This window comes from Myripristis murdjan, chromosome 14, assembly GCF_902150065.1.
Source record: "Myripristis murdjan chromosome 14, fMyrMur1.1, whole genome shotgun sequence".
Classification (NCBI taxonomy): domain Eukaryota; kingdom Metazoa; phylum Chordata; class Actinopteri; order Holocentriformes; family Holocentridae; genus Myripristis; species Myripristis murdjan.
Window position 1 is genome coordinate 26,937,952 of NC_043993.1, and position 26,573 is coordinate 26,964,524.

At 41.2% G+C, this 26,573-nt stretch overlaps 1 protein-coding gene across 1 annotated transcript; it reads right to left on the reverse strand.

Moving 5' to 3' along the window:
• Window positions 1-12,525: 12,525 nt before the first annotated feature.
• Window positions 12,526-14,995, reverse strand: LOC115371407 (ADP/ATP translocase 3). Its single transcript, XM_030068773.1, has 4 exons — window positions 14,775-14,995; window positions 13,431-13,917; window positions 13,195-13,335; window positions 12,526-12,953 (listed from the first exon to the last, which is right to left on the reverse strand). Exons 1-4 carry the CDS (start codon window positions 14,883-14,885, stop codon window positions 12,796-12,798), a joined length of 897 nt encoding a protein of 298 aa, XP_029924633.1. The 5' UTR covers window positions 14,886-14,995; the 3' UTR covers window positions 12,526-12,795.
• Window positions 14,996-26,573: the final 11,578 nt, after the last annotated feature.

Sequence of the window (26,573 nt, forward strand, 5' to 3'; positions counted from 1 at the left end):
ACAGAGGCTCTGAATTTCTCAGTGTAGCTGCAAGATGTTTCTGCTCACCCAGTTGCCGACATATGTCACTTCCTATGGATGATGTCAGCGTTTCGTGTAATTGATATCAGTTGCCGTCAAATGTCCGCATGGAAATTTTACGCCACTGAGGAAAATGGAGCATCTGGAATGCAAGAATGAAATGCAACAGAATATATTGCGGAAATGTCTGGGATGCTTATGAATTAGCTTTGATGTAGCACCTTACAACACAGCATGTTTCCATCATGTCCATACTTATGAAACCGCCCAACAAAGCCTGGTGATTTTTGCCTCTTTCTGCATCATATGACTTATTGTCACTCGCAGCCTAATGCCAAGCTATTGTGGATGGCAATTAAGTCATGTATTAAAGAGAAATTAAGCTGGCAATCATTGCTGTTATGATTAGCTAAGAGCCTGAGTCAAATCAATAACAAGAGTGAAAATTTCATCCTGTTAAAGCAAACGCAGAAGTGCCTTTGACATGCAGTTCTTCCAAATGGCCACCAGATGGCCACTGGGCTGGCTGCTAAAAGAGTCAGAATGTGTGGAAGTCTTGAATTATTACCTCAGTAAACATTTTTCTCTGGTGGTTATGGTTTCAGTTGAGGGTTTCAGACTTCCTTAAATGTTTCTTCATTGTCATTTTGAAAAATGTAATTCTGTTTATAGTAAAAAGAAAAAAAAAAGGGCAAAACAAGGGGTATGTCTTTAAGGTGTGGTAACCCTCTGATTGGCAGGTCAGGGTTATGTTAGGACATGATGCCTGCAAGCTTCACGCCCATCCCATCTCCAATTTCAAACGGCTTTCAAGGCATCCCAGCCCATGTATGAGGTGTCGATGTTAAGGGGGCTTTCAATAGAAACTCTACACTTTGTTTTTCCAAAATGAAGATTTGCATTTTTTCCACGGTAAATTAGTCAGAACAGCAAAAGGGTCACTTATGGTTACACTGAGATTAAGGGAAGGTTTATGTTAAATGATTATGACTGGGGTTCAGAGACGGGGGTTAGTTTTGGGGATGATTTTGTGTCTGTTTTCTATGGCAGACATGGAGCACCTCATCAGTGTGAGTGTTTCAGTCATTTCCACACCATACACTCTGATCCATGAGCCAATAAACGTTTAACACCGACCGGCCAAAATGGGGCATGATAGTGGGTGTGGCCTATTACAAACAGGTGTATGACTTCCAAACAGACTCATGTAACACAGCAAAAAAAAAAAAAAAATATATATATATATATATATATATACAAAGCTGGGTTATGTTTCAAGGAAGAGCTGATTAACCTTTCATAACAGTTGGACAGAAGGGAGTGTGGTGGTGGGAGGGGCCGATCCCAGAAAGGTGCATAACTCCATCAACAGAAATACTCAAATCAACCACACACTCATCACTGTTTCATTCTACCAAACAAAAAAATATAAGCTTTAATTAGATGATCCAGAACGTGGTGGTGCGTCTGGTGTACAACCAGCCCAAAACAGCACAAGTCACTTGGCTGTTCATATCCCTCCACCGGCTCAAAGCTGCTGCTCGCATCAAATTCAAGTCCTTGACACTCGCCTACAGAGCAGCAACCAAATCTGCTCCTGCCTACCTGGACTGGCTCTTTCAGGTTTGCACTCCCTCCTGCCCATTTCGGAGCGGCGCCTGGCGCTGCCGGCAGAACAAGGCCCTAAACCACCAGCTAGGCTCTTCTCCTCTGTGGTTCCTCGGTGGTGGAGCGAGCTGCCAAACTCCATTCGATCTGCAGAGTCCTTCTCATTCTTCAAGAGAGGGCTAAAAACCCGGGCTTTTAGGGAACACCCTCTCACCTTATGGATTGTGTAATCCCCCATATAATGCAAAAATATTCTGTCTCTATGCTTTCTTGCTTCCTCTATGCATTTCCTCTTTGCCTTGTAGCTCCTCTGTCCTTTGGACCAGAACCAGAGCTTTCTGGCACTTGATATCATTGTTCTCTCCTAAATAGATCTTTGCCCATGGTCTATAGAAATCTCATAAGTGCGTTGTTCTGGATTAAAGCGTCTGCCAAATGTGAATTGTAATTGCAATTGTATTTTAATTGAAATCATGAAAAGTAAGAATTGACACTATGCATTTCTCAAGAACTGCATAGTGCTGTCAGAGGTGCGCTGTCTTTTTAGTGTAGTTTTGTTTTAAATTGGTGGTCCTGGTCACCCTCATCACGGCCCGACTGGAATTGCTCTAGAAAGTGTTAGTGTAAGGGGATTTTAGGGTTAGGATCATCTGGCTTGAAGCTGCACTAGCCATGCAAAGCCATGGCAATGTGCACATTTAGATGACAGCGAGTATATTTTCTTAACACTTTTAGCTCATCACTGAAAATATCTTGTTCAACTGTTTTCCCTCAGTGCTTACTCTTTCAAAACATAATATTGCTTTGGCATATTAATGACCTTGATTTATGGAACTGTTCATGTTAGCAGGCAGCAGCAAGTAAGCACATATTGGCCAGCACCAGGTATTTACCTGCTCCATTCAGAGATTACACAGGCTTTTCAGCTCTACCCCGTCGCCAAAATGTGTGTTTTCTGGATCAAAGAAGTTACAAGAAGGTGCATACCATAAGTGGAAACTGTTTGCCTCAAAAAGGCAGGTCAGAATTCAATGACTAATGTCAAAACAGCTTTAAAAAAAATCACCAGATAATCAGATGAAATGCAGAGTGTACCTCCACGTGTTCCTCAGTCAGTCCAAATCATCATAATAAGGCAGCTTTAACTCTGCTCACTGGAATACAGGTGACACTGAATGAATGTCCAAGCAGAAAAGTCAGAAAGGCTAGGACCTTCATCAATTTATGGTACTCTAAAATAATGAATTCTAGTTTTCAGTTTCATCAGTGACAATATAATATCACATTAAAGTTTAGTGGGTGGCCTCTACTTGTATTTGCATTCTGTTAAATAACTTAGAGAGTGATGGCACAAGAGGAAGCTAAAGAACATATTGTATTCTAATACTGTGTTCATCTTATATTGAAATAATTGTTGGGAAGATTTATTAGGTGGAAGTACAACTTTTCATGCATTCACAACGAACCTGTCTGAGCAGCAAGATGAAGGTTTCCCACAGACTTCGCTTATTACTCATTACTATTATGTTCTGATTTTTCACTCTCAATTATTTTTTTTCTCCCAAAGCCATGTATTATGGCTAACATTGCACTGTCAAGCGCAAATGAAAAATCCAACAAGCAGCCTAATTACTGTGCCATTAAATTTAGAATGCCCCCCCAAAAAAATAATGTGTGATGAAAATGACAAATTATGTTTGTTTTATCTAAAACAAATGTCATTCCATTACTAGAAAAAAAATTGCTGTCATGCTTCCAGATGTTCATTGACATTTATGAGTTAATGCTGCGAGATTTCAGCGAGTGAGGAAAAACTCACTCTCTAAACATACCCCCTTAAATTTTCTACTTATAATTGTGACTTGGAAGTAGATGCTAAGAGCTTCCACAAACTGGAAGCTCATATTTATAATTTCTCCTACTTAACATAAATCTCCTACTTTCTGTTCATTCCAGTGTTTGTATTTTCTGAAGTAGACAACTGTGTATGCCCACAATATGTAATCAGCTGCAACATAAAAAGGTGCACGCTGAAAAACTATGGCTGAAATAATTAGAAACATCTCTCCAGCATGTTCAGCACAAGCAGTACTTTGTAGTTGTCATTGATTTAGGTTGGTTACAGGCTGAGTTGCACACTTCATAAATTATGTAACATCAGTGAATGGCTCAAATGGCTGTGTAGGCTCACACTTCTCATATTCTTTATTATTTCATCCACATCATTCATTCACATCTGCTAATTCGAGTGAATAAACAATTTTGACATCACAGCGTGAAACCCACGTAACATGTTAGCCTGCGTTCATGACCTGATGATGCCTCGATTTTGTCAAGCAGCAGTTTTCCTGTGGTTAGATAGTGAGATAAAGGCCGATGGCAAAATCACCTCCAACATATGGCGCTGTTTGTGATTTAATTTAATGGCATATTTATGATGTTCAAGCCTAAAATTCTACATTTAGTACACTGAACAGACTGCCAGTGCATTCAGCATTTGCAGACTGATGGGGAATTGATCATTATGTCCATTTTTTTATTTGCCGGGCCAGATCATACAGTGATCATCCCTCATGTGCCTCTCTAGGTAAAGAGTGCCCTTTTCATCCTGGCAGCGAGAGGACACTCCAGAGAATAAACATAACCTCAGTATCCATGTTGTTAGGGAGCAGCACCCACATAAGCGCTGGGTGTTTGTTTGGTTGTTTCTGTGCATTAATCACTGTTGATTGTCTGGTTTTATAAGTGTAAGTAGACAACATTTATCTCTGTAATATAGTTTGTATGTCATAAAACGATCCTAAGGTGCTTAGTGTTTTCAGAATAGGTAATTTCTTTGTTGAAAATGCAGTACAGCAACACAGGCCCCCTTTGTTTTTAGCCTACCTGTGGCCTAATTTACCGAAGTGAAATGCTAGTCTCCATGGAAATTGGAGTTAAAGAGTTAAAGCTACATTAAGCAATATTATATGGATTTTTTTTTTTTTTAAAGTAAAATGACCTCTTGCAATGTTTGAATCATCTCAGTAAGTCTTCTTTCCACCATACAGTTCACAGCCAGCCTGTTGTTATTGTCTGATTTGAGCTTTCTAAATTTCTGTGTTGGTCTGAATAAGCTCCTCTTCTGTCCTCCACTTCGCCCCCTCACCGCTTCAACTTCATTCAAAGCGTCTCTGAAACCGCACATTCTGCAGGTAAACGTATCCAAATTCGAATCAGACGCATGAGTGCCCCTGTCGCTGTGATCAGCGGTGAAGCCACAGGAAAAGCTACCTTTGTAGCTGAAGGTCTTCAGCTTCACCACATTGTCAAACTGAAGGTCAGAGACCAAATAATGTAAGCGTAAAAGTATAAAAAAGTGTAAAATATCCATCATTTCCATCAAACTCATTTTTTCACCTTCACTTTCAATTATGTACAAGCAATGTGCTGTGAACCTGGACGCAGGACTGACAAAATCACTTAGTGCAGCTTTAATAGTGCACTAAATCATTACTTGAGTGTACAATATGCAGTGCATACTATTAAGTATGTAGTAACATGTTAGTATTCAGTTTTGAGCGCACTTTGGTCTCATGGAGAAAAAAAATGCCCCATTAGTATTGGCAGCAAAGGTTCCAGGCTACACCAGGCATGCTTTATGACCATGTAAATCAATATGGGCTGGCTATTCTTACAATTGTGGACTTCAACCTGGATCCTCCAGCTCCACCCTTTTACTCTCCTGCTCAAACAATGGCTTCAAAAAGGCATGAATGCAGCACCCATTTCTAAGGGCTTCACACTGACCAGACATAATCCAGCATGTGGAACGGCAGTCATTTTGTCCAGTACTTTCTAGTCTATATCACATCACGTAATATAAGCCATTTTTTTATGTTTACCTTTCCAGTACTCAGGATTTGACACTGCAATATTTTGTGTCATAATCCAAGGTGAGCATTCACACAAAGATACAATGAAAACACTTGTTCTACCAATGCAGAGCTGGTGACTGTGGAGAACTTAAAGTCATCGTATTTCTGTAGGACCATAAGACAGGCAGCACCATTCACCAGCAACCTCAACTACATGTTACCGAGTTGAGTGTGTAAGTGCGGGTTTCTCACAGGGGTCATCAAATGGGCACCTGTCATCATAGGTATTTTGCTAAAGTAGACCCTTTGCACTTCTAAAAGGACCAGCAGTGATTTAGTGATTTCCAAAGCTTAACAATTTGTAAACTTATTGCTGATTTTGAAAACAAGAACAGGCTAATGGGACAGCTTACACTCTTGGCTTGAAACAGCTTGCCTTTGAGATCAGAAACCAAACTGTAGCCAGCCCATTAACATTTTTGTACCAGTGTACCAGTAATTATGCCACAAACAAACCAAAGCAACCGTGCCGCTATCCACCACGTTATCAGATAGAATGCTACAAGCACAAAAGTATATCTTGTTTTAGTATCTTTTAGTATCTTTGAGCCCTGAGTCGCTGATGCCCTGGACAGACTGAAGCATCAGTGCACGTGTCTTTTGATGCAGCATATAACACCTACTTGTGCACACTAGACATTGGAAATTTGAAATGTCCACAGAGGAAGACGTAGAACATCAGCTGTTCACTCCAAGTTCATGGATGACAGGCACTGTATTACCAGCCCGTTCTCATTCCCAGGTCGTCAAACACCGACTTTTTGTTACCCCTCGGCATCTGATACCGATGCTAAAGGCACCCTTTGGCGTCAGTGTGCAACGTGAAGGGTCGTAATGTAGTATGAAGAGAGAGAAAGTTGGCGTAGGGACATGGTCGAGGTGGATGGAGGGCATAGGAGCCACAGGGCCTTCAAACACAAGAGCCGACTTTGATCAAGATGCCTCGCTTCACACACGTTTAACCCTAACCTTTCCCTAACCCAAACCAAGTGTTTTTTTATGCCTAAACCTAACCACATGACACTGACACGTGCTAAAAGCAAGAAAGGCTGGTACGTCTCTTACCAATGCCAATGGGTGCCTATGGGTACCCATTGGCATTGGGTACCCATCAGATACAGAGGGGGCGTGACAAAGTGTTGGTATTTAAAGACCTGGGAATGAGGATATGTTCCATTGGTTTGCTCCCTGCATCAATACGTCGTCCAGAACTTATATCCTTATCAATACAAGCCTGGCACTTTCTATCTGTCCAGTCTTGATTCTTTCTCAGCCAGATCCGCTGACTGGCTGTCATTGCTTCTTCAGACATACTCTTTGCCTTCTTCTATAAAAGGTGAAATTTGAGCACGCCCCTCTATCCATAAGTCAACAGCACCAGTAAACAGCTCGCGCTCTAGCAGGCATGGCTTCCTCGGAACAGGTAGGTTATAGCTTTTTAATAAAATTAGGCAACAACAGTGGTTAGAATGGTGTGATTACTGCAGTCTCAACGGGAGACTACAATGTTTGCTGCTCTTTTCCCACCTGGTCAAAAAGTTCACAAGCAGTTTAAGGGGAAACATTTCTAAACACAGCAACACGGCAATATTGTATAACCTGACTACGCAATCCAGTTGAATAAAATAACTGTTTATTACAAGACAAAAAAAAAAAAAAAACATCCTAAATTCAATCTTTAATATCCGCCCACATGTGCCTAATTCACCTAGTAGCCTTAACATAGACTTGGCTACAAACCCACAGCATCCAGCCTTCATGAGGTGTAGTTTAGGTTACTCCACCTCTGCATACCTAAGCATTATCCTTTACCATTGTCTCAACTACTGCATCGTCCTGAGATCAATAAAATGCACTGTCTACCTTGTCTCTCACCACAACACTCGCCTTAAATTAGTGCTCACTATTTCCTTTGAAATTTTTCGCATTTTCACCAATTCCACTGCCATTTGCCAATATCTGCTTACCCTTGGCTAACCCACAGTATGCCTGCCCAGAAAATCTTTACTCCAAAACTTTTCTCCCTCTTGGACAAAATCAATTGTACTATCCTCTTTTGTGCCAGCCAATAAATTTGTTTCTATTTGCTTGCACTCAATTGCTGCTCCTAGACTCCACAGCGGTGTAATCCATGGCATAGACTAAATTTGCATCTCCACAAGATATGTCAAAGGGGAACTATGCCTGACCATAGGGGATAAGAGGGATCCTCACCTATCCATTGACTGAGAGTTTGGGGAGATGGCAGCACATCATAGGTTGCATCTATAATTAATCTAATTTGTTTTGCCTCTTTAACTGACAACTCCCCCCAGGCAAGTCTCTTCCTGTCTGCATTTGCCTAATTTATCCACTGCATGTTTTGCCTCACAGATGACCTCAGCAGACCTTGCACCTTGTGCCAATGTATTCGCTCCACACCCACCTTTCCTTTTCCCTGTCAGGGTTGCCTTTCTCAATAAAGGCTGTCATAATCTTAGTCCTAGTCCTCCCTACCTCTTAATATCCCCGTGCCTGAGTGCTGACGCGCTTCTCTTGGGTTTCATTTTCACCCTGCTGATACAGTAGAGGCTGCACTGGATCCTTTACCTTCCATTCTTACTTCAGTACAATTAAAGACTAGATGTAGGCAATTCTTAGGTACATCTTCCATATAATGCTATGATGCTAAGACAGCATAGGACATTTTACAGCCTACTTTTCATATAGATATCTTATCTACTGTCATGGGGCACATGACAAGACAGCAGGCCAAACTGTAGAGAACCCCAGCTTTAACTTGCGTGGGAGTCCTAATATCCTAATATTTATGCACCATATGTCTCCATGTCTACATCCTGCCTCACCCCCTGAATCTTCCCCTTGTCAGTTAGTGTCATATGACACCACCTTCCTAAACTTTTGACAGGTGTCCCTGAAACTGTTGGTATTATTTCCTGGTCCATGTGGAGACTTTATTTTGCTAGCCCTTCCCTTAATGCTGAAGATGGTAAATGACTCACTTGGATCAACTTTAAGTTGTCAAGCAACCTTTCGGTACAAAAGGTGCCTTTGTTGTGCAAATATGTTTCCTAGTGGGTGGGACGCACATTGCTGCCTGCAGTCTCTCTCCACCTACCAGCCATACCATATATTAATTTCCATCATTGCCACGGTGAAAGCAAGAGGGGGGATTGTGAACTTGTCATGGTGCATATATCTCTAGATGCTGCTGTGCTGATGTTGTGAGGGAGATTTGAATATCCTGAAAACACACCCTGACCATATTTTCAATCATTGTTTGCACAATTATTGGGTTCAATATTGGAACTAAGGAACAGGAAAGTGGAAACATCATTGCTGGGTTCAAAAGAAAAGTCCAGTGATACAATGTGCTTGGCTATGCTGAGCTCCAGACACAATCTATCATAACTCAAGGTCAGCTGTTTTTCAAGAACAGAATCACTCCTGGATCTCTGTGAGTGATGTGAGGATAATTCTGGACTCACTGAGGTGGTTTTGAAACAGTAACGTTTTAAGTCTGGTAGTCCTGTATGTGCTCGATTTTCACAAAACACCTCTCCCTTTGAGCTACCTTTGAGCACAGTTGTCATTGTGCTCTCATCTGGACATTTTCAGGTTCCTTCATTCTCGTCCTGACCACGCTGGTGCTGATGTGACTCTCAACTAAATGAATCAACATGTCCTGACTTGTAATGATTTTCTTCCCTTTGAAAACGCTTGTCAGCCTTGTAACAACAGAGGATATTGATGAGGAACACCGTGGTTACAAGGTGAATTAGTTTGTAATTAGAAAACGGTTAGGTTTGGCTGTTGGAGTTAGAGACTGAAGCAGACAAGGCTGAGGGTTTACAGGATGTGTCGTCTTTGGATCACGTTGCACTAACATAGCAACAAAAAAGGTTAAAGATAAAATGCAGAAAGAGAGGAAAAATATTTTACTGCACTTGCATCATAATAATAATACCAGCACACCTCTACAGTGATATGGCAAAAATTTTGATCATGATCAGTGATGACAAAAATCAGCAAAGGTACACACCACCTAGCCCACTAGTTTGAAAACTCCATTGCACTGGGCAGATATTAGCGGTGGAGGGAGGGAAGGATCAGAGGAAGTGGCTGTCAAATTAGTTTGAATACAAAATAAAACTACAGTGCAACACTACGAAACATCCAAGGTCATTCACTTATTTTTGATTTTTAACCCTGTAAAATTGTTAATTTAGCAGCTAAAACATGATGTTCAAAGGGGAAAAAAATGCATGTGTGGAGTGTGGAGGTAAGGCAGAAAACATGTTTCTGACAAAATGGCTGCACTGATGGTCAATCAGATGCGCTGGTGTCAGACTTTGTTCTGCACCTTGAAATGCAGCAAACTGAAATACAATGAAAGCACGCATGCAATACATTTAGATAGAAAAACTTCTTCATCCATGACATAACTTTTTTTTTTCCTGACTCACTTAAACAGTTTTTCCATGTAGTCTCCTCCATCACAGCTAGGTTCAGGGCAATGAATTACTGTTCCTAAATCTATCATCACATTATTAATTTTGGGTATAGTTGCCTAGAAACAAGGAATGATTCATCTTACCCACAGACTCAACTTACCCCATCCCTTAACAAAGTGGCTTATCTCTCAGACAGTGACTTAGCCAATTAGTACAACTACGTATGAACAAATCCATTAACAGTAGCATATTAAATACTTAGACAGCATGCAGACACCATTAATATGAGCTGTGTGCCTTTCAGCGTAGTATTTGATGCATGATGTTGCAAAGTTCTTAGAAAACATTTTGCAGAAAACTACAGTGGCTTAACTGTTCCTGTTTACCTTGAAAAGGGGCTGACAGGTAAACATATATGCATTGCCAAATTAGGCTACATCTGTATAGAATTACAGTGCCCCTAAAGCATTTTAGTCTTCCAGATAAAAATACTGTATCTCAGTACAGGTCTTTACATGCGTTTGGGAATTGCTTAAAAATTGTGCAATACTTTTTTACTCTGATAAACCATCTCTTCTAAAAGCCCGTTTGGCTTCAGTCAGCACATCAGCTCTTACACACACACACACACACACACACACACACACACACACACACACACACACACACACACACACACACACACACACACACACACACACACACACACACACCACAGGCGCGCGCACGGGAGCGCGGAAGCTTAACTCTTGTTTCATACCGCCCCCTGCTGTAAGGCCAGGGGAATGCACTGAAAGGCGGAACACGAGAGAGTACAGTGAGCACCTTTGCAATTCCTAGGACAGCGACGGAATTTCTAATTGACTCTCATTCACTCTTTAAAGCCTAATGTTAATTTTAACCGACTTATGCCTACCCCCAACGTTAACCAGCAAGTCCAAAATAACCTCCTAAAATGTAAAAATTTCCGTTGCTGTACTAGGAAACGCAAATTGCCATGCAGGGAAAGTTCGCCTTGTATATTCCCACCCGCATTCCGAGAAGACCCGCCCTTCTCTGTCTCTGATTGGCTAGTATCCGTTCCCTCCGTTGGCTGGGTTGGTTAATGTTAAGGTGGGGCTAGGATTAGCCAATCACAGGGAGAGTATCGGCTGGTCTTTGCAGAATGCGGGTGGGAAAGAAGAATAACGCGGAAATTTGGTGTTAACTAAAACGTGTAACACCTAAAAATGTGTTTCCCACTGGCGTGTCTCCTTGTCTCGACTCTCAGTACGACTGACGGTCATTTAATTTCCTGTATATTGCTTTACTGAGGCTTGACTTTGAAATAATAGTGTTTCTAAACACTTGAGGGGATTAGAAGGATTTAAGTCGCCCACAGGAAGCAGCCGGTTCACCGCCTTGTAATGAATGGAGATCACGATTGTTTGCGACAAGAACTTTATCCATAATGTACATGGTGATAATCTCAAGCCACAAGCACTCGTTGTTTCTACAAGTAAGACATCAAACTGAAAATTAGTTTACTTACCATTTATTAAGGGCACCCCTGCCAAAAAAAAAATTCCTTGAAGTGGCAAAAAGGGCACACTCTGCCAACGGAAATCTCATTTCAGGGGATAAAAGATTTTGTCCCAACACCAGCAGCTGGTGTTATAAGTTTTACAATGTCAGAAATACCGAATAGGTGTCTAAGGTGTGGGACCACCAGCTTCATACTTGCTGACTGAGTAAGGAGCAGACCTGAGTCATGCACCTCTCAGAAAACATTTCCACAGGTTATCTGCCACTCCCAAAATTAATGTCAGGTGTGTTGCAACATGTCAGTGCTTTGATTACACATTGCACTGCTATGAGGATTTGGTATTGAACCTATGTACCATGCTCACATGAGGGAACCAAGGTATGGCTTTTACAAACCTAACATTTTTTGTGTAAAAACTTCAATTGTCACAAGTCATTGAGTGTATAACTAGTCTTTCAAGTTGGTCAAAAACAGAAAGAAAACACCTCGGGAATGTATTTCACATGCCTCAATTCATTCCAGAGTCTCATGCACTCCCCCTTTACAAAATTAAATACTTCTCCAAACAGTTTTTAAATTTGGATATAAATGCATCATTCATTCATGTATGCTGATGGCTGAACTGAGGATTCTTCATCTTCACCTTGTTCTATTGTAAGATTGACAAAATCACATGGTTTAGAGAAGTACTCTGAATCAGTGAGCTCAGTAGATTATGTAAAACTGATTTCTATTTACCCAAAGACAAAGTCATGCTTATTCCAACTCAACACAGCAGCACATCAAAGAGTTACCACAGGTGCAAACACTCCTTACACACTACTGACCTACTCTGCAGCTATAGCTGTCACCATGGTCAAACCAGAGGGCACAGGAGGAGATAAGCATGAGTAAATATAGCAGTTGAGTCTAATCCACTTCATGCATTTCATTATCCACCGAGTACTCATTTCAAATGCTCATCTCATGCTGGGATGGAGTAGACAGCTGACATCAACAGTTTAGATTGTTCCCCAGAATAAATTTATTCAAGTTAGGACCATACAAACCTACTGAATGACAGGAGGTATCAGATTTTCTTTTACAGGAATGACATTGGTAAAGAGGGTGTGGAACGTTTAAAATGATAAGATGCACAACGAACAGCCATTGCCCACAGGTATTAGTGAGACACTAGAATTTGTTCCCATAAATAAGGCAGAATGCAGAGTCCATAGAAATGGAAAGTTGTTACATTTAGCCAAATTGGACAGTGATGTTAAAAAAAAAATTACATTATTTTCTTCAGCTCATCATACAACACCAGCACGAAGGCGCCGCCCATGCCTCTGAGCACGTTGGACCAGGCTCCCTTGAAGAAAGCTTTGCCGCCCTCGTCGCGCATGATCTTCCGCCAGCAGTCAAGGGTACCACTGTACATGATGTCGGCTGAAAAATTAGGAAATACAGCAAGTGAGATAAAGCTGACAGGAATGAAAAAGACATCATCTTGAACATAGAACCATATCATAACTCTGTATATAATCATGTCAAATAAGCTGAATACCAACATCCGCACTCATGATAAAACTGACTGCACTCTACCTATGCTGTCCAATATGCTTCAAATGGATGTAGAAATTTGAAACGAGCTTCTCAGACGCTTCCATCAATACAAATAAAAACTGACCTCCTTTGCGTCCAGACTGCATCATCATGCGTCTACGGACAGTGTCGAAGGGGTATGAGGTCAGGCCGGCAACAGCGGTCACAGACTGAGCAATCATCCAGCTCACCAATATGTGGGTGTTTTTGGGATCTGGGAGCATACCTGTAAGCAAAATAGAACAACAATTATATAGATCTACTAGTGGTAAACATGCCCTGTGTAAAACCTTGAGCATCCAAGAGTAAGGGTTACCGTACCTTTGGCTGTGTCATAGATGCCAAAGTAAGCAGCCCTGTAGATGATGATACCCTGCACGGACACATTGAATCCCTGGTACAAGCCCCTGATACCATCAGACTTGGAGATCTTGACGAGGCAGTTGCCCAGGCCAGAGAACTCTCTTTCGGCTCCTGCTTTGCCGACATCAGCGGCCAAACGGGTTCTGGCGAAGTCGAGGGGGTACACGAAACACAGCGAGGTGGCTCCAGCAGCGCCGCCAGAGGCAAGGTTACCAGCGAAGTACCTCCAGAACTGGGTGCGCTTGTCAACACCATCAAGGAAGATCTTCTTGTACTTGTCCTTGAAGGCGAAGTTGAGGGCCTGGGTGGGGAAGTATCTGATGACATTGGCAAGGTTACCTCTCCAGAAGGAAAGGAACCCCTGCTCCTTGGGGATACGGGTAACACAATCCATGATACCCTTGTACTGCTTATCTGCGGTGATTTGCTTGCTGGCATGTTGGACCTGGAATAACAAGAAAAGGTAGGTAAAGTTGGACTGAAGTACCCTCCAGATGACAGATTCCCCTTGTTGTGACCTTGGCTCTGTGCACCTGTACAACATGTCTCCATGAGACAGCAAGCTGACAGAGTAATCAAGGCTTATAAACAATTAACTCATGCAGGCTACTTTGCCTGGTTGCACTTTAGCAACATAAAATAACTATTATATTGGGATTTAACAGACAATCTAAGGATACCTAAGATGGACAAATGTAGGGGAAAGATAGATGAAAAGAGTTGCTTTAAAGATTTGAGACACCCTCAGGCAGGCAGGACACAGAAATGTAAAACTTGTTGACCCGGCTGTAAATGACTGTCGCCGGGCCGGCCTAGCTACAGAGATCCAGCCCGGCTAAAGCTATGCGTTACAGTTGATATCACAGTCGGTTCGGTCATATTGAAAGAATAAAACCCGTAACTTGCTATATTTTGCTCACTTACAAATTATTACTGGCTTAATTAACGTTACACAACAACAGTTAGCATCAGTTTGTACATAATGTCCCAATGTCCTAGCAAGCGTTTGTCCTTTGTTAGCTGCGCTAGCTAAGGTTAACGTGGGAAGCTAATGCTAGCAACCGGGCTCGTGTAGGTCATTTCACATCCCGTGATGACCTCAAATTGTTTTAACCATCACTTCGCTCCTGCGGTCATCTGCACATTAACTAGGCCTGCTACCGAGGGGGCTCCTGTCTCTTTACGCGTACAAGCAATGACAGTCGAGAGATAAGTGCAGCTGTGTTCAATGTTCTATGGCAGTTAGCAAGAAGACAGACGAGCTAGCGGGCTAGCAGAGACACACAGGAAGAGGAGTTTTACCTGGAGGAGAAGCTTCACTCTCTCGATGGGGGCGACGGCTGTTTTAGAGATGGCAGCGGAGATGCCGCCGGCCAAGAAGTCCTTGGCGAATGAGACAGCCTGTTCGCTCATTGTTGGATGTTCTTACGATGCCTTTCAGATAAATTACAGTACGACCGATACCCCCGCTGCCCTCTACAGCAGATGGCCTACACCGACGAAATGGCCGATTGTAAAGCCGCGTTGGATTTTTATGAAGACAACGGACTCGCGATACAACACGGGAACAGCGAAGTGACATTATTGGTTCAATCTGTCAACGTGACGACATTTCTACCAATAAAGGGGTTCTAGTGAAAAGACGTCATCGCGTTGCGTAACTTCTGTGCCCTAGCTAGGAGTTTTGTCGTAAAGGAGATATGCGTCTTAACCTTAATATTAAACGTATTAACCAGCAGGTCCCGGGCCCGACGAGGAGTCACCGGTACGCCCAACGAGCTACAAAATGTAGAGAGCAGCTACCATTTGTCTGTGTGGCTGTAAATGGTTTTTAATGGTCGCCGCCTGACGCAGTGAATCATAGTGGCAGGGAAGGGGAAGCGGTGCTTAGAATAATCTCATTTCCCAAAATGAATGATAGTGATTTTCCTCTTGGCGCTAATCATATACACATTTAAAAGGGGGGAAAAAAATGCAAAATTCATTGTATTTGTTCACCTCAGGGCTTCTAATTAACACCTATCTGTGTAATAGGGCACATGATCAGCAAGTTAAAAAGTGATTATGGCCCTGTCCAGCCAGGAGTCTCTCCATCATCATCATCATCATCATCATCATCATCATCATCATCTTCCATCTACATGCCAAGGTGGTCGTTAATGATATACATACCATATACACAGAAACATGCATAAATTAAAGTTAGGATATTATCATCATGGTAATTAATAACTATTATTTAGCCCAAATTGCTTCCAAAGATATAATAAGCCATGGGATATTTTCTGAATATCCCATGTTTCTGAATTTAATAATATTGATAAAATATTTACAAATAAATAAATAAAACAATATATCGGATTCACCAAAATCAGGGCATGATCGACAGATTAAATACAGACACATGAGTCAAGGCCCAGTCAAACGCCCATATACACTGAGAGGTACAAATCCCCCCAATGTCCAGGCACTCCAAAAATGTACCCCCCAATGCTGAAATGGTGGTTTTGGCCCTGACATGAGTGATTCTTTTAAACTAACATGGTTGCTTATTCAGTTAACAGATGCAATATCGGTGTGTCAAGTCGAGTAACATCAAGTTAATGTTGTTTTGCATTATCACCAGCAAGGTATCAGCACACTTTACATCCAGAAAACACTATGAAGATGCAACAATATTCTGGACTAGCTGAAGATGGTGCAAGACAAACATTTAAGTTAAAAGACTAACTAATAAGCAGATAATGATCACAATATAGAATAATATAGATATATCATGTGGTGTAATATAGAAAAAATGGGTGCTTTTAGCCTTAATTTAAATGTGGAGTCCTAATAGAAAGAGGAAGAGTGCTCCAAAGAGGAAGATGGTAAGTAAATGCACTGCTATCAGTAGTTTTTGTACTGACCAATATTCTTTGTGGGCAGGCCAGAAAGACACACATTACAACAGTCTAGTTTAGACAAAACATGCATACACAAAAATTTCAGCATCAGTCATAGAAAGAATGAGGTGAATTGTAGCAATGCCGTATAAATGAAAAAATACCAGTTTAGAAATACTCTTGATATGTGATTCAAATGGCAAAACAGCATCAAAAGAAAATCCAACAGGAATTTTAACAGCTTGGCTCAGTGAAACCTGACAGCCATCAGTGATGACAAGTCATGAAAAAGCTCTTCTGTTTCTTTCTTTTTTTTTCAGTCTTAGCAATTAAGAGAAGAAAGTTACCACTGGCAAAACACATTTATACGCCAGTGACAGATAATATCACTTAGCTTCAGCATTTAAAATTAAGGAAGAAAAGAGGACCCAGAACTGCACCCTGTGGGACACCAAACCCAACACTGAAACTATGTTGTAGTTGTACACCGCACACTGTGCTCTCTCTGGGAAAGGAAAAAGTGGAATCAGGCGTGGTGCGTTTTATACCAACATAATTCTCTAAGCAGTCAAGAGGGACGGTATCAAAGGCAGCACTCAAATGACTAACAGCAGCACACCAGAGTAACTCATCAGAATCCACAGCAATCAATAAACTGATCAAACAAATTATTGGTAGATAAGTGGTCTATGCATTGATATCTTTCCAACAACTTCCAAATGAAAGGAAGATTTGAGATTGCCCTTTAATTATTCAAAGCAGTGTCATTAAGATTGACCCTCTCTAATAATAAATGACCTGTTGATATTGAGAATAGGCTGACTTAAAAGAGAAAATCCTACAAGAGATCATCTGTAATGGAAAAGATTAAGTTTAAGATGGATATTAGCTTAGTGAGAGTATCAAGGGAAGTCAAATCAAACAGAGCAGGCAGGTCCATACATTTACTCCAGTGGTAGGGTAATGAAACATATTATCACTAAAAACATCCTGAGAGCAAAGAAATGGATGGAAAGTGGTAACCTAGAAATGGATGAAAACTGGTAACCTAATTTCTAATTCTGTCCATTTTTGTGCTTTCAGTGTCCAAGAAATTATTACTGGAGAAGAGAGAACCATCAGGAGCGGTCCGTTTGTGGATGAATTTGGTAACAGTATCAAAAAGAAATCCTGGATCGTCCTTGAGTGAAATAATTGTAATTGTAATAATTGTTGTTGGAAAAATAGCTATTTTGTCCTGTTCTGAGAGCAGACTTGTATTTTGGCAAATTGTCATTTGAGGCAATTTGGAAAACTTCACGGCTGGTCTTATGCTCCACACTGCAACAGTTCCTTTTCTGCTCTTGGATGTTTTTATTAAACCACGGTGCTATTAGCATTATTCATAAATGTTAGTGGGGAAACCCAGTCCAGTGCGTTGTGAGGAATGTCTTTAATTAATAAACTATCAAGACAGTTGCGATGCATGCAGTCAGCAAGGCAGGTCAGAATACTTGGTGACTGATCAGCAAATTTAGTTTTAACAGTATCGTCTATGTGTCAACTAATGACTAATACAAGGACAAGAAACTAGTATGTGAAATGAGACAATTATGCGACAGCACTCAAAATGACATGATGATAAAAGATAAATCTGATGCAGCACGACCACAGGTTAGAACAAGATCTATGGTGTTTCTTAGCACTAAGGATGAAGCTGCTCCCACCGTACATACAATACAAACCGAATACACAGTTCAGTTTGTCTTATATACAAGTTGTATTCTATTGCTTGAATTGTTTACAGTTCAGTGTGATGAATTTAGCTCCAACAGCAGACCATTTTGTTTTGGTAAGACCATTTTTTGAAACTTGACATCACTGTATAAAATGACCGATTGTGACCTCCAAGATAATCACAGCCTCATGAAATTTTACAGCCACAAACTGGCGACCAAGGGCATTCAGAGGATCTATGGTTTTCTTAAGTATGTTGGCTATAAAGGAGAGTTTCTGAGCAATTTCAGGAACAGAATACTCGCCATCCAATCTCTGACACACACAGAAATGTCCAAATGTAAAATGTTAATGTCACAGCATGATTTTTTTCTCCTGGTATTCCTTGAGGTCTTGGTGTCTCAGTGTGGTATTTTGGAGGGATTTTTGACTATATTTATCAGTTCTTGAGTGGTCAAAAATCACTGGATTCTGCACCTATAGGTTGATTATTTTTGTGAAGTTATTAAACAAAGAGAGGTCCAAGCTATTTAGGTATTTATCACAAATGTAATAAGTGAAATCCTGTTTGAAGTTTCTGTTTGCATGAAAGCTTATCAAGAGCAAATTATTTTCAACTGGGACTTCCCACTGATAAGCATATACTGTGTATATGCAGCAAAATTATACTGTGCAAACCCAAGTCTCTTGACCATAAACTGGCATTGATTTTGACTGACTCACTCACAGGATTCAGATGCAAATAGTCTGTGGAGGCTTTAACCAAGAGTCTGCTCAAGATCTGATGTACCTGCTTATTGTGCTGTTTATTGAGGCTTTAACTACATAACCTGACTTAAATGTGTGTCTGCAAGTTTATGATTCAGTTTACTAAATACAACACCTACAAAGTTTTCAGTGGAACATTTTGGCATTCAAGAGCCAGCTCTGTCTCCTTCGTTCTCAACGTGGATCAGATAAAACTTGCACTGCATAGTATCTACGTGCAGGACTTATCTCAACACATCAGGTCCAACATCAGGTCCTTTCTAAATGCACCATTAATATAAGCAACAGTAGAATAACAAGGAGCCTGACCTTTCTTATGGGCCCTCACAACAGTAAAAGACGACTGTGATGAATGACCCCCTCTGACTTGAAACATCCCATGAAGCTGTCTGGTGGTTGGATAAATGATCCTGTGATTGAACTGTCACAACTTCCATTTCAGATCTTCTTTTCAGTGTTCTTGAGCAAGTTACTGACTCAAACGCTCTGTTCCCGCACTGCTGACACCACAAGTGGGAAAGTGTGAGCATTAATCTCCCTGTTGGAATATATTCAGATGAACATATGCAAAGACACATTACCCTCATTGTATCAATGTGTCTTCAGTTGTGGCTATGGGTGCTCCCAAGTGTCAAAAGTACAAATTAAAGGTGTCCTTCATTCAGCATGTGATCTAGCACAAGTCCTGGCCTAAGCTGGCCACTAGGTGGCTCTATGAGACCTGAACATATCCAGCATGTGCCTTTATTTGTCCACAAACAACATAGATCAGCTGATATGTAAGGTTGTGCAAGTATAAGTCCTTAACCATGTTTGTGTAATTTAAATTTTTTAAATGTTATTTGTTTTTTTGTTTGTTTTTTTTAAATAAATTATAGTAATAATTTGCAGTCAAAAACTTGTGGGAATGATGATTTTGTAGTTCAGAAATACCAAACCATGCACTCCCTCCCAAGGACAAGAGTGTTTAAAAAGAAACCAAGCATTTACAAAGCAAACAGGGCCCATTTAAGCCACTCAAGCTGCTTCATGCTGTGATAGTAGACCAGAGAGACTCTTCAATGACAAATGATCACACCAGTAACATCAGATCATATTAAGTCCTATGACAGACCAGTGGGATACATATAGTTAAGCACTAATCACACCCAAGGGGTAGATTACTAAACAATCTGTTCACTGGCTCTAGCTAAGCCATGGTGTTCATGCACTACAAAGACCCACATGCCATTCAAACCAGCAGCTGTTCCATTCAAAACCTAAAAATAGGAGTAAATATCATTTGGTAGCCTCCAAATAAATGTAAATCTTCCTCGGTTCATTTTTTTCTTTGGTCAAATGCCTCTTTACATGAAACACTGAGTTAGGGCACAATTTTGCTTGCTCATACTAACATACTGTTTCAAAGGTATAACAACAGTAATCAGAAAATGCACACATGTAAAAATGAATGTATTATTTCCACAGGCATTTATAGCTTAATTAAAGCACTGTTATCTAACAATATTTTGTGGTTGAGATAACATAAACCTTATTGATATTCCAGGGGAAACTGGATGAAGTAAACACCTACTAGGAACTACTAGTATTAACAACACAACCGGTTAGGCACTAAATCCATCCAAAGAAACATAATAGAAACAATAGCACACTTTCTTCTGCTTTTAACATGCAACACATTCTCTCCAGCAAATGTAGTTTTTCTGTAATGTCATGTAGTTTTGCTTATGTCAGAGATCAGAGGCACACCGATTGCATAAGTAGAATAAATGTACAGAAATTACTGTATAAGCACTTCTTTGTATATGTAAAGTTATATATTGTGTGGCCTACTCTCCTTGGATTTGAAATGTGTGTGTGTGTGTGTGTGTGACAGCACAGGACCTGCGAAGCCAGCTTGACATCAGAAGAGGAAGAAATATTGTAATCATTGTGATTATTGTGATATTGAGTGTCATGTTATACTTATTGCTGGTAGAGCAGACTGACTCAGCTCGACACCTCATCAACGCTGAATCAAATATCCAGACACACTGAACAATCTCACTGACTTTCTTAGGGCACAACAACTCAAAAGTTAGAATAATGATGAAAAAATTGTTGTCTTCAGTTTTCCTCTACTGTTTTGTGTTGGATTCAAGCCCTATATTGGTAATGGGCCATGCTGCCACACTGAGCCACTAGAGGGCACTAGCATAGCTCTCAATAAGACAGCTCCCTTTTCTCTGTATAGAAGCGGCCATATTTGTAGACGTCCACTTCCTTTTCTTGAAGATAGCAGGGATGTACTGTTGTCTAATCTGTAGGAAAAGTCAGGCTCTTTACGGCGCCGCCTTCTTTTCCTTGTCTGTTCCACTGAAAAGTCACCCTGCTGTTTTCCTGTGATCACTAAGACCTCAGCAATACCAACCAAGCAGGAGTTAAAATATTTAGGGAAAAAGCTTGACATTTCAGACAGGTTTTAGTCTCAAGGTCACAGAAGAACCAGGATGTTTGTTATTACAGAAGTGCTGCTAAAATCTGTGCTCTGTTTGCAGGACAATGGGGATGAGGAGCAGAGTCAGGCCAGAAGGTTTTTACCCATCCCACTGGATAAATTATAGTTTTGAATTATAATCTTCTTCATCTTCTTCCTCATTCAAAATCTTCCCCATTTCTGCATATGTATGCTTTGGACTGTGTTTTTAGCCGGTGGCCTGTGCCAACACCCTCAAGAAAGGTGTCCGGGTAGCAGGAATCTTCACCCTTTGTTTCCTGCATCACATGACACTCATGGGATGCCTCCACCTCCATTTAGCTACCACCAGCTAGACCTAGACAAGCACCCAGTGATGTCATATTTTGCTTCTTCTTCTCTGTATTACCAGTAAAACACTGACATCACCTAATCATCACTACAAAATTAACGTGTAGCAGTGGGTGGGATTGTCATACACGTGAGGTTTATTTTTCTGTCAGTCAGTATAGTTTACCTACAGCTATTGTACTGAAAAATTGTCAAAAACACTGCCTGCTAGTTTCCACCATGTCTACTATGACGACTTGCTATTCCTGCTTCAGCCTGATGAATTTCCAGGACAGCTAGACCAGCTGCTTCGTCTATCTTGGCAAGTGTCAACTTAAGATCTTCCAGTCCTGTGCTGCTTGCCTTGTGCTCCCATCAGAGTCCCAAAGTTTTTGGACTTGAGTCCAACACGTGCTATGCCCCAAAATGGCGCCAATGCACAGGTGGACCCAACATGAATGGGGCAGGTCCATGCAAGTGAAGAACACCGTGAGACTGGGGGTGGTGCTGCAGCTCTAGACTGCTGATATGCTCTTTGTATCTTCAGCTGGTGTCAGGCGGGCCCAGCTGAGTACACTAATCCCTAATGGCCTTCTCCTTAGGTGTAAACTAATAGCAAAGTCCATTAGAGGGTGAAGCACATACAAAATAGAAACAGAAATCACCCTGAACCACCATGTAACTTGAGTTCTATGAGTTTGTGCAAAGCATTCTAACCACATGCCCAGCTGGCCTTAGTCTTTGATGCTGATTTTTTGAGGTGCTGAGGCGATGCCTCAACAGTGTAAACCAGTAGTGAAATCCATTAGAGGGCTTTGCACATACTCACACAATTGGAGTTACATCCAGCATAACTTCTATTTTTTTCCATCCTCTCTGGGGCTGGTGCTGGTCGGTGTGTCACCGCTTTCATTCTTGCCTTCCAGCCGAGCTAAGGCCCAATCATGGGCTGAGATGCGGTGATGATTTCATGTACTGGCCCTTTGAGAACCCCTGCCTGCTGTGCAGAGCTCTCACAGAGGGGGAGAAGGCCTTCGCTATCTTGACTCATATGTCAGCTAAGGCATCACACAAGAAGGCTTGACCATTTTCAGAGCATTTCTCAATGTGACAGCATCTTTGTTAAGGAAAGACCTGACCTGACAGCTCAGGCTTGGTGACAATTCTCCCTCACATTCTCTTCTACTGTGGCTGGCATGATATGACAGTGTTTTTGCTGATACTAATGTTGCAATACAGGAACAGAGGTGAATTTTAGACCCTCTTGGCTTGTGTGGCAGCACGGTGACTCAGTGGTCAGCACTGTGGCTTCACAACAAGAAGATCTATGGCTATTCCCGTGTTTCTATGCTCCGGGTGCTCTGGTTGCATGGATTGGAAACAATAAACTGTCCATGGGTGTGGATCTAGGTGTCATCTTTCCATCAGATGCTGTTGGAATAAATAAACCTTCTTCCATAGTATTTATTTTGTGAATATTGTGTTGCTTTTGTGTATGTATGAACACAATATCACTGTTTACCGTTACTTTTACAAGAATATGACGACACTTGCATTGGTGGCCTGTGGTATTAATCCCTTTTTTGTCATTTTTATCTCTAGTGACAATAAGTATGTCCTTAAAATGAGAGTTATTAGATTTTAAAATGAAAACAATGAATTGTGTAAATTTGCACCATGTCCTCAGACAAGCTGTCATTGCATTATAGAGATTTTAATGCATGCTAGATCTAATGCATCCAGGCTGTGGGGGGAGAAAAAAAAAACTATTTTTGAGACTAAATTATATATTTTTAGGCCTGTTTGTACAGGTTCTACTCTGTCAGCACTTGCAAATGTTCTTTTATCCCCAACAACTATGCACAAGACAAATATGTGTTTTGAATAAACATCAGTCAACATCAATTCATAAAGTTTCGTCAAAGCACTTTTATTTTGATCCAGCCTAGCTATCAATTTGTCAGTCAGATTGCCAACAGCAATAATCAGCCTATCATAAAATTCAGTATTTATTTCCCCTGTCCAAGTTATGTAATATAATAACAAAGCACTGGATATTAAAAGGAGCCTGATATCTTTCTCCAGAGGTGAATTCTGACCCTAACAGTAAAACTACTGGCACACTGAGCCTGTAAGATGGTAAGTAAGAGGTTATTGCAGGTGTGATCCTTGCATGTAAAAATGCTCCTCAGACTCTAATATTAATATACAACAATATTAAGGGTTACTATCCCTGTGCTGTGAATGAACCAACTACATGTCCTGGCAGGGAGGAGCAGAAACACTCCTGTAATCTGCCCCGCTCAATTCATCTGTGTTTTGGGAAGCCCATTAACAAAAATATCAGTTGATAGATGATACTTTGTTCGACACTTTGAAAACACAGTCACAGCGAGGCACCACGTAGAACAGTCTCAGTCATAAAAGAACACAAAATTTCCATCGTGACAAACTTTTGGATTTGAACCTACATGCATGTATGTATAAAGTTTGTTGCCTCAGCCAAAATGCATCACATTTAATTCAAAATAGAACAAAATCCAATTTTTAAGCATTTAAAACTAACCCAAATCTGGCACTAAGATGAAACGCAGATCAACCTTGTGGACTGATATTAGTGAACTTATAGGTAGTAGTAGTATTCCATTTGAACCAGATGATGTGAGCCTAAAATTTCACAGAGTAATCTTCTCTTTTGGGTACTGCACTTTTCCTCTTTGCATGAGATGGAGCGGTGCAGTTTCTGTCCTTGCACGGTGCCGACCACTGGGAGGAGCTACTGCGGTGCCAGTCGGAGTCGAACCTCTTGTGAGGAGTGCTGCCATCTCCCACCATCACATCTTCTCCAAGACAACAGCAAATCAAGCCTGACTCGGTTGAGAACACACTGGAAAATTGGAGTTGTTAATGATCCGTCAGTAACATTAACTTAGGCTATTCTGTGGCATTTTGCAGATTTTTTCTCTATCACCTGCAAACTGTAAAGTTGCCATATGCTGCCAAGGTTCCTGTGGATAACAGTGTCTTATATTATACACCCTGCTTTGCTTTAGCTGATTGGGTGCCTATGCATTTTAATGACAGTCACTGTCCACTTGTATTTCTTACTGCCAGTTGAACAGGATATGTAAATTAAGCCACTAATCCCTCTGCTGTCTTTTAATTACAGCAAGGACAACAGGTCAGTGGCTTACACTTTCAAGTTTAAATTGCTTTTGTCTTTCTTCCTTTTCTTTTTTTTTCTTAGAGGTAGGAGTAGGTTTGTTTAGCCTGTTCTTTTCACAGTCATGGGTATAGTATTTTCATTACCAATCATGTAATTTTATTAACTTCAGAGAACGATTTTAAATGAGTATGAATGACCTTGAAGTTGGAAAATCAGCACTAAATTGCTTTTTTTTAAAATCACAGGCAGTTGGTTGATTTTTTTTTTTAAATACAAAAAGCGACAAGAATCAGCTGTGACCCATTTTTCCTCAGAGGCACATACAAAGAAATTACGGTCGCCGGCAGAGTGTATGAGGAGTGCTTTCCCCGGTAAATTGAGGTGTGATATAGCCTAGTTTTGCATTTATAGGCAGGAGCTAAAGGTTGAGAAAACCCTCACAAGCTCTAATCCCATGAGGCATTGCTGTATATGAACATCTATAAGAGTGAACTTGCCTGACTGAATGGGACATGTGAGACTGCATTTTGAGTAAACAAAACTGAAATGAATGAGTGCTTTTCCACATCAGTTTTGTTGGCGAGTATTTTGCTGTTCCTCTGCATGTCACCCCCTCCTGGGCCGACCGCCACCCCCCCTCTGCTCAGCAGCTGCAGCTGTGGAACAAGTGGAAGATTTCACAGTCCCGGCCGTGCTGTAAACTGATATGAATAGAAAAAGGCAATGTGGTAGACTGCAGACAAGTCTCAAAACAGAGGAAGGGACCCTGCATGGAAGCCCACACTGGCAGACAAGTTTGTATAGCTGAAAGGCAGCAATGGAACAAAAACCAAGAGCTGCAACCAGCAATTGTGGGACAATTAGAAGGATTTAATGAAAACAGAAAAAGGGTGTTTGTCATTGATCTGTTAATTGCTGTTCTTTTCAACTCAAGATCAACAAGCAGTTTGCAGATTGTGTGTGTGTGTGTGTGTGTGTGTGTGTGTGTGTGTGTGTGTGTGTGAGAGAGAGAGAGAGAGAGAGAGAGAGAGAGAGAGAGAGAGAGGAGGAGGAGGAGAGAGAGAGAGAGAGAGAGAGAGAGAGAGAGAGAGAGTTAAAATGCTGGTGTTTCACTGCAAATTTGCCCACCCAAGTTCACACTGGTAACCCAAACATGTGTTTTAAAGCAATCTATTAGGCTGTGGTCTATCATTACAGTACACTTTCTGTTCAATGGAGAGATGGGTTGTCCATCAGCACTCCATGTGGTTTCTATGTATAGGCAACAGTGTGTGTGTGGCTCAGTTGCAACATTTACCATCTAATGGGCATTTTTTTTTTTTTTTTTTTTTTTTTTTTTTTTTTGGTTTATACTGCGGCCAATCACGTCCTGCGCTCTAATAGAGATGCGCCATCCAGAATCAGCAGTCTGATCTCAACTCAGGCTGGACAACTGTAGACCAGCGACGCAGCCAGAACTCAAGTGCAAATGCGACACGGCACTGACTCGCTCCGGCGCTCACCTGCCAGCTGCTAAGAAACTTTTTGGGGGATTAATTCCGATTAATGCGTTTGCGAGAGATCAATCGGACTGGGATCCGAAAAATAGATGGGACGACAGAAATCGCGAGAACTTGAATCGCTCCACATCTGTCCACGGTTCAGTTTTGCCAACTTTGTGCACTAGAGCCATCCGATCTCTCAGTCAGTCCTGCAGCGCAGAGGCGGCTGGATGTCGCAGGCGGCGGGTCACTGAGCCTCAGCGAGCCGGGTGCGAGTTTCCCCAATCCCCAACTCTCCAA

Bases quoted from the DNA above. Each gene is read 5' to 3' on its own strand.
- LOC115371407 (XM_030068773.1), bottom strand. From the start codon at position 14,885: ATGAGCGAACAGGCTGTCTCATTCGCCAAGGACTTCTTGGCCGGCGGC. The intron at 13,918-14,774 runs GTAAAACTCCTC...TTGTTATTCCAG, and splicing joins GAGTGAAGCTTCTCCTCCAG to GTCCAACATGCCAGCAAGCA. The intron at 12,954-13,194 runs GTCAGTTTTTAT...CTAATTTTTCAG, and splicing joins GCAGTCTGGACGCAAAGGAG to CCGACATCATGTACAGTGGT.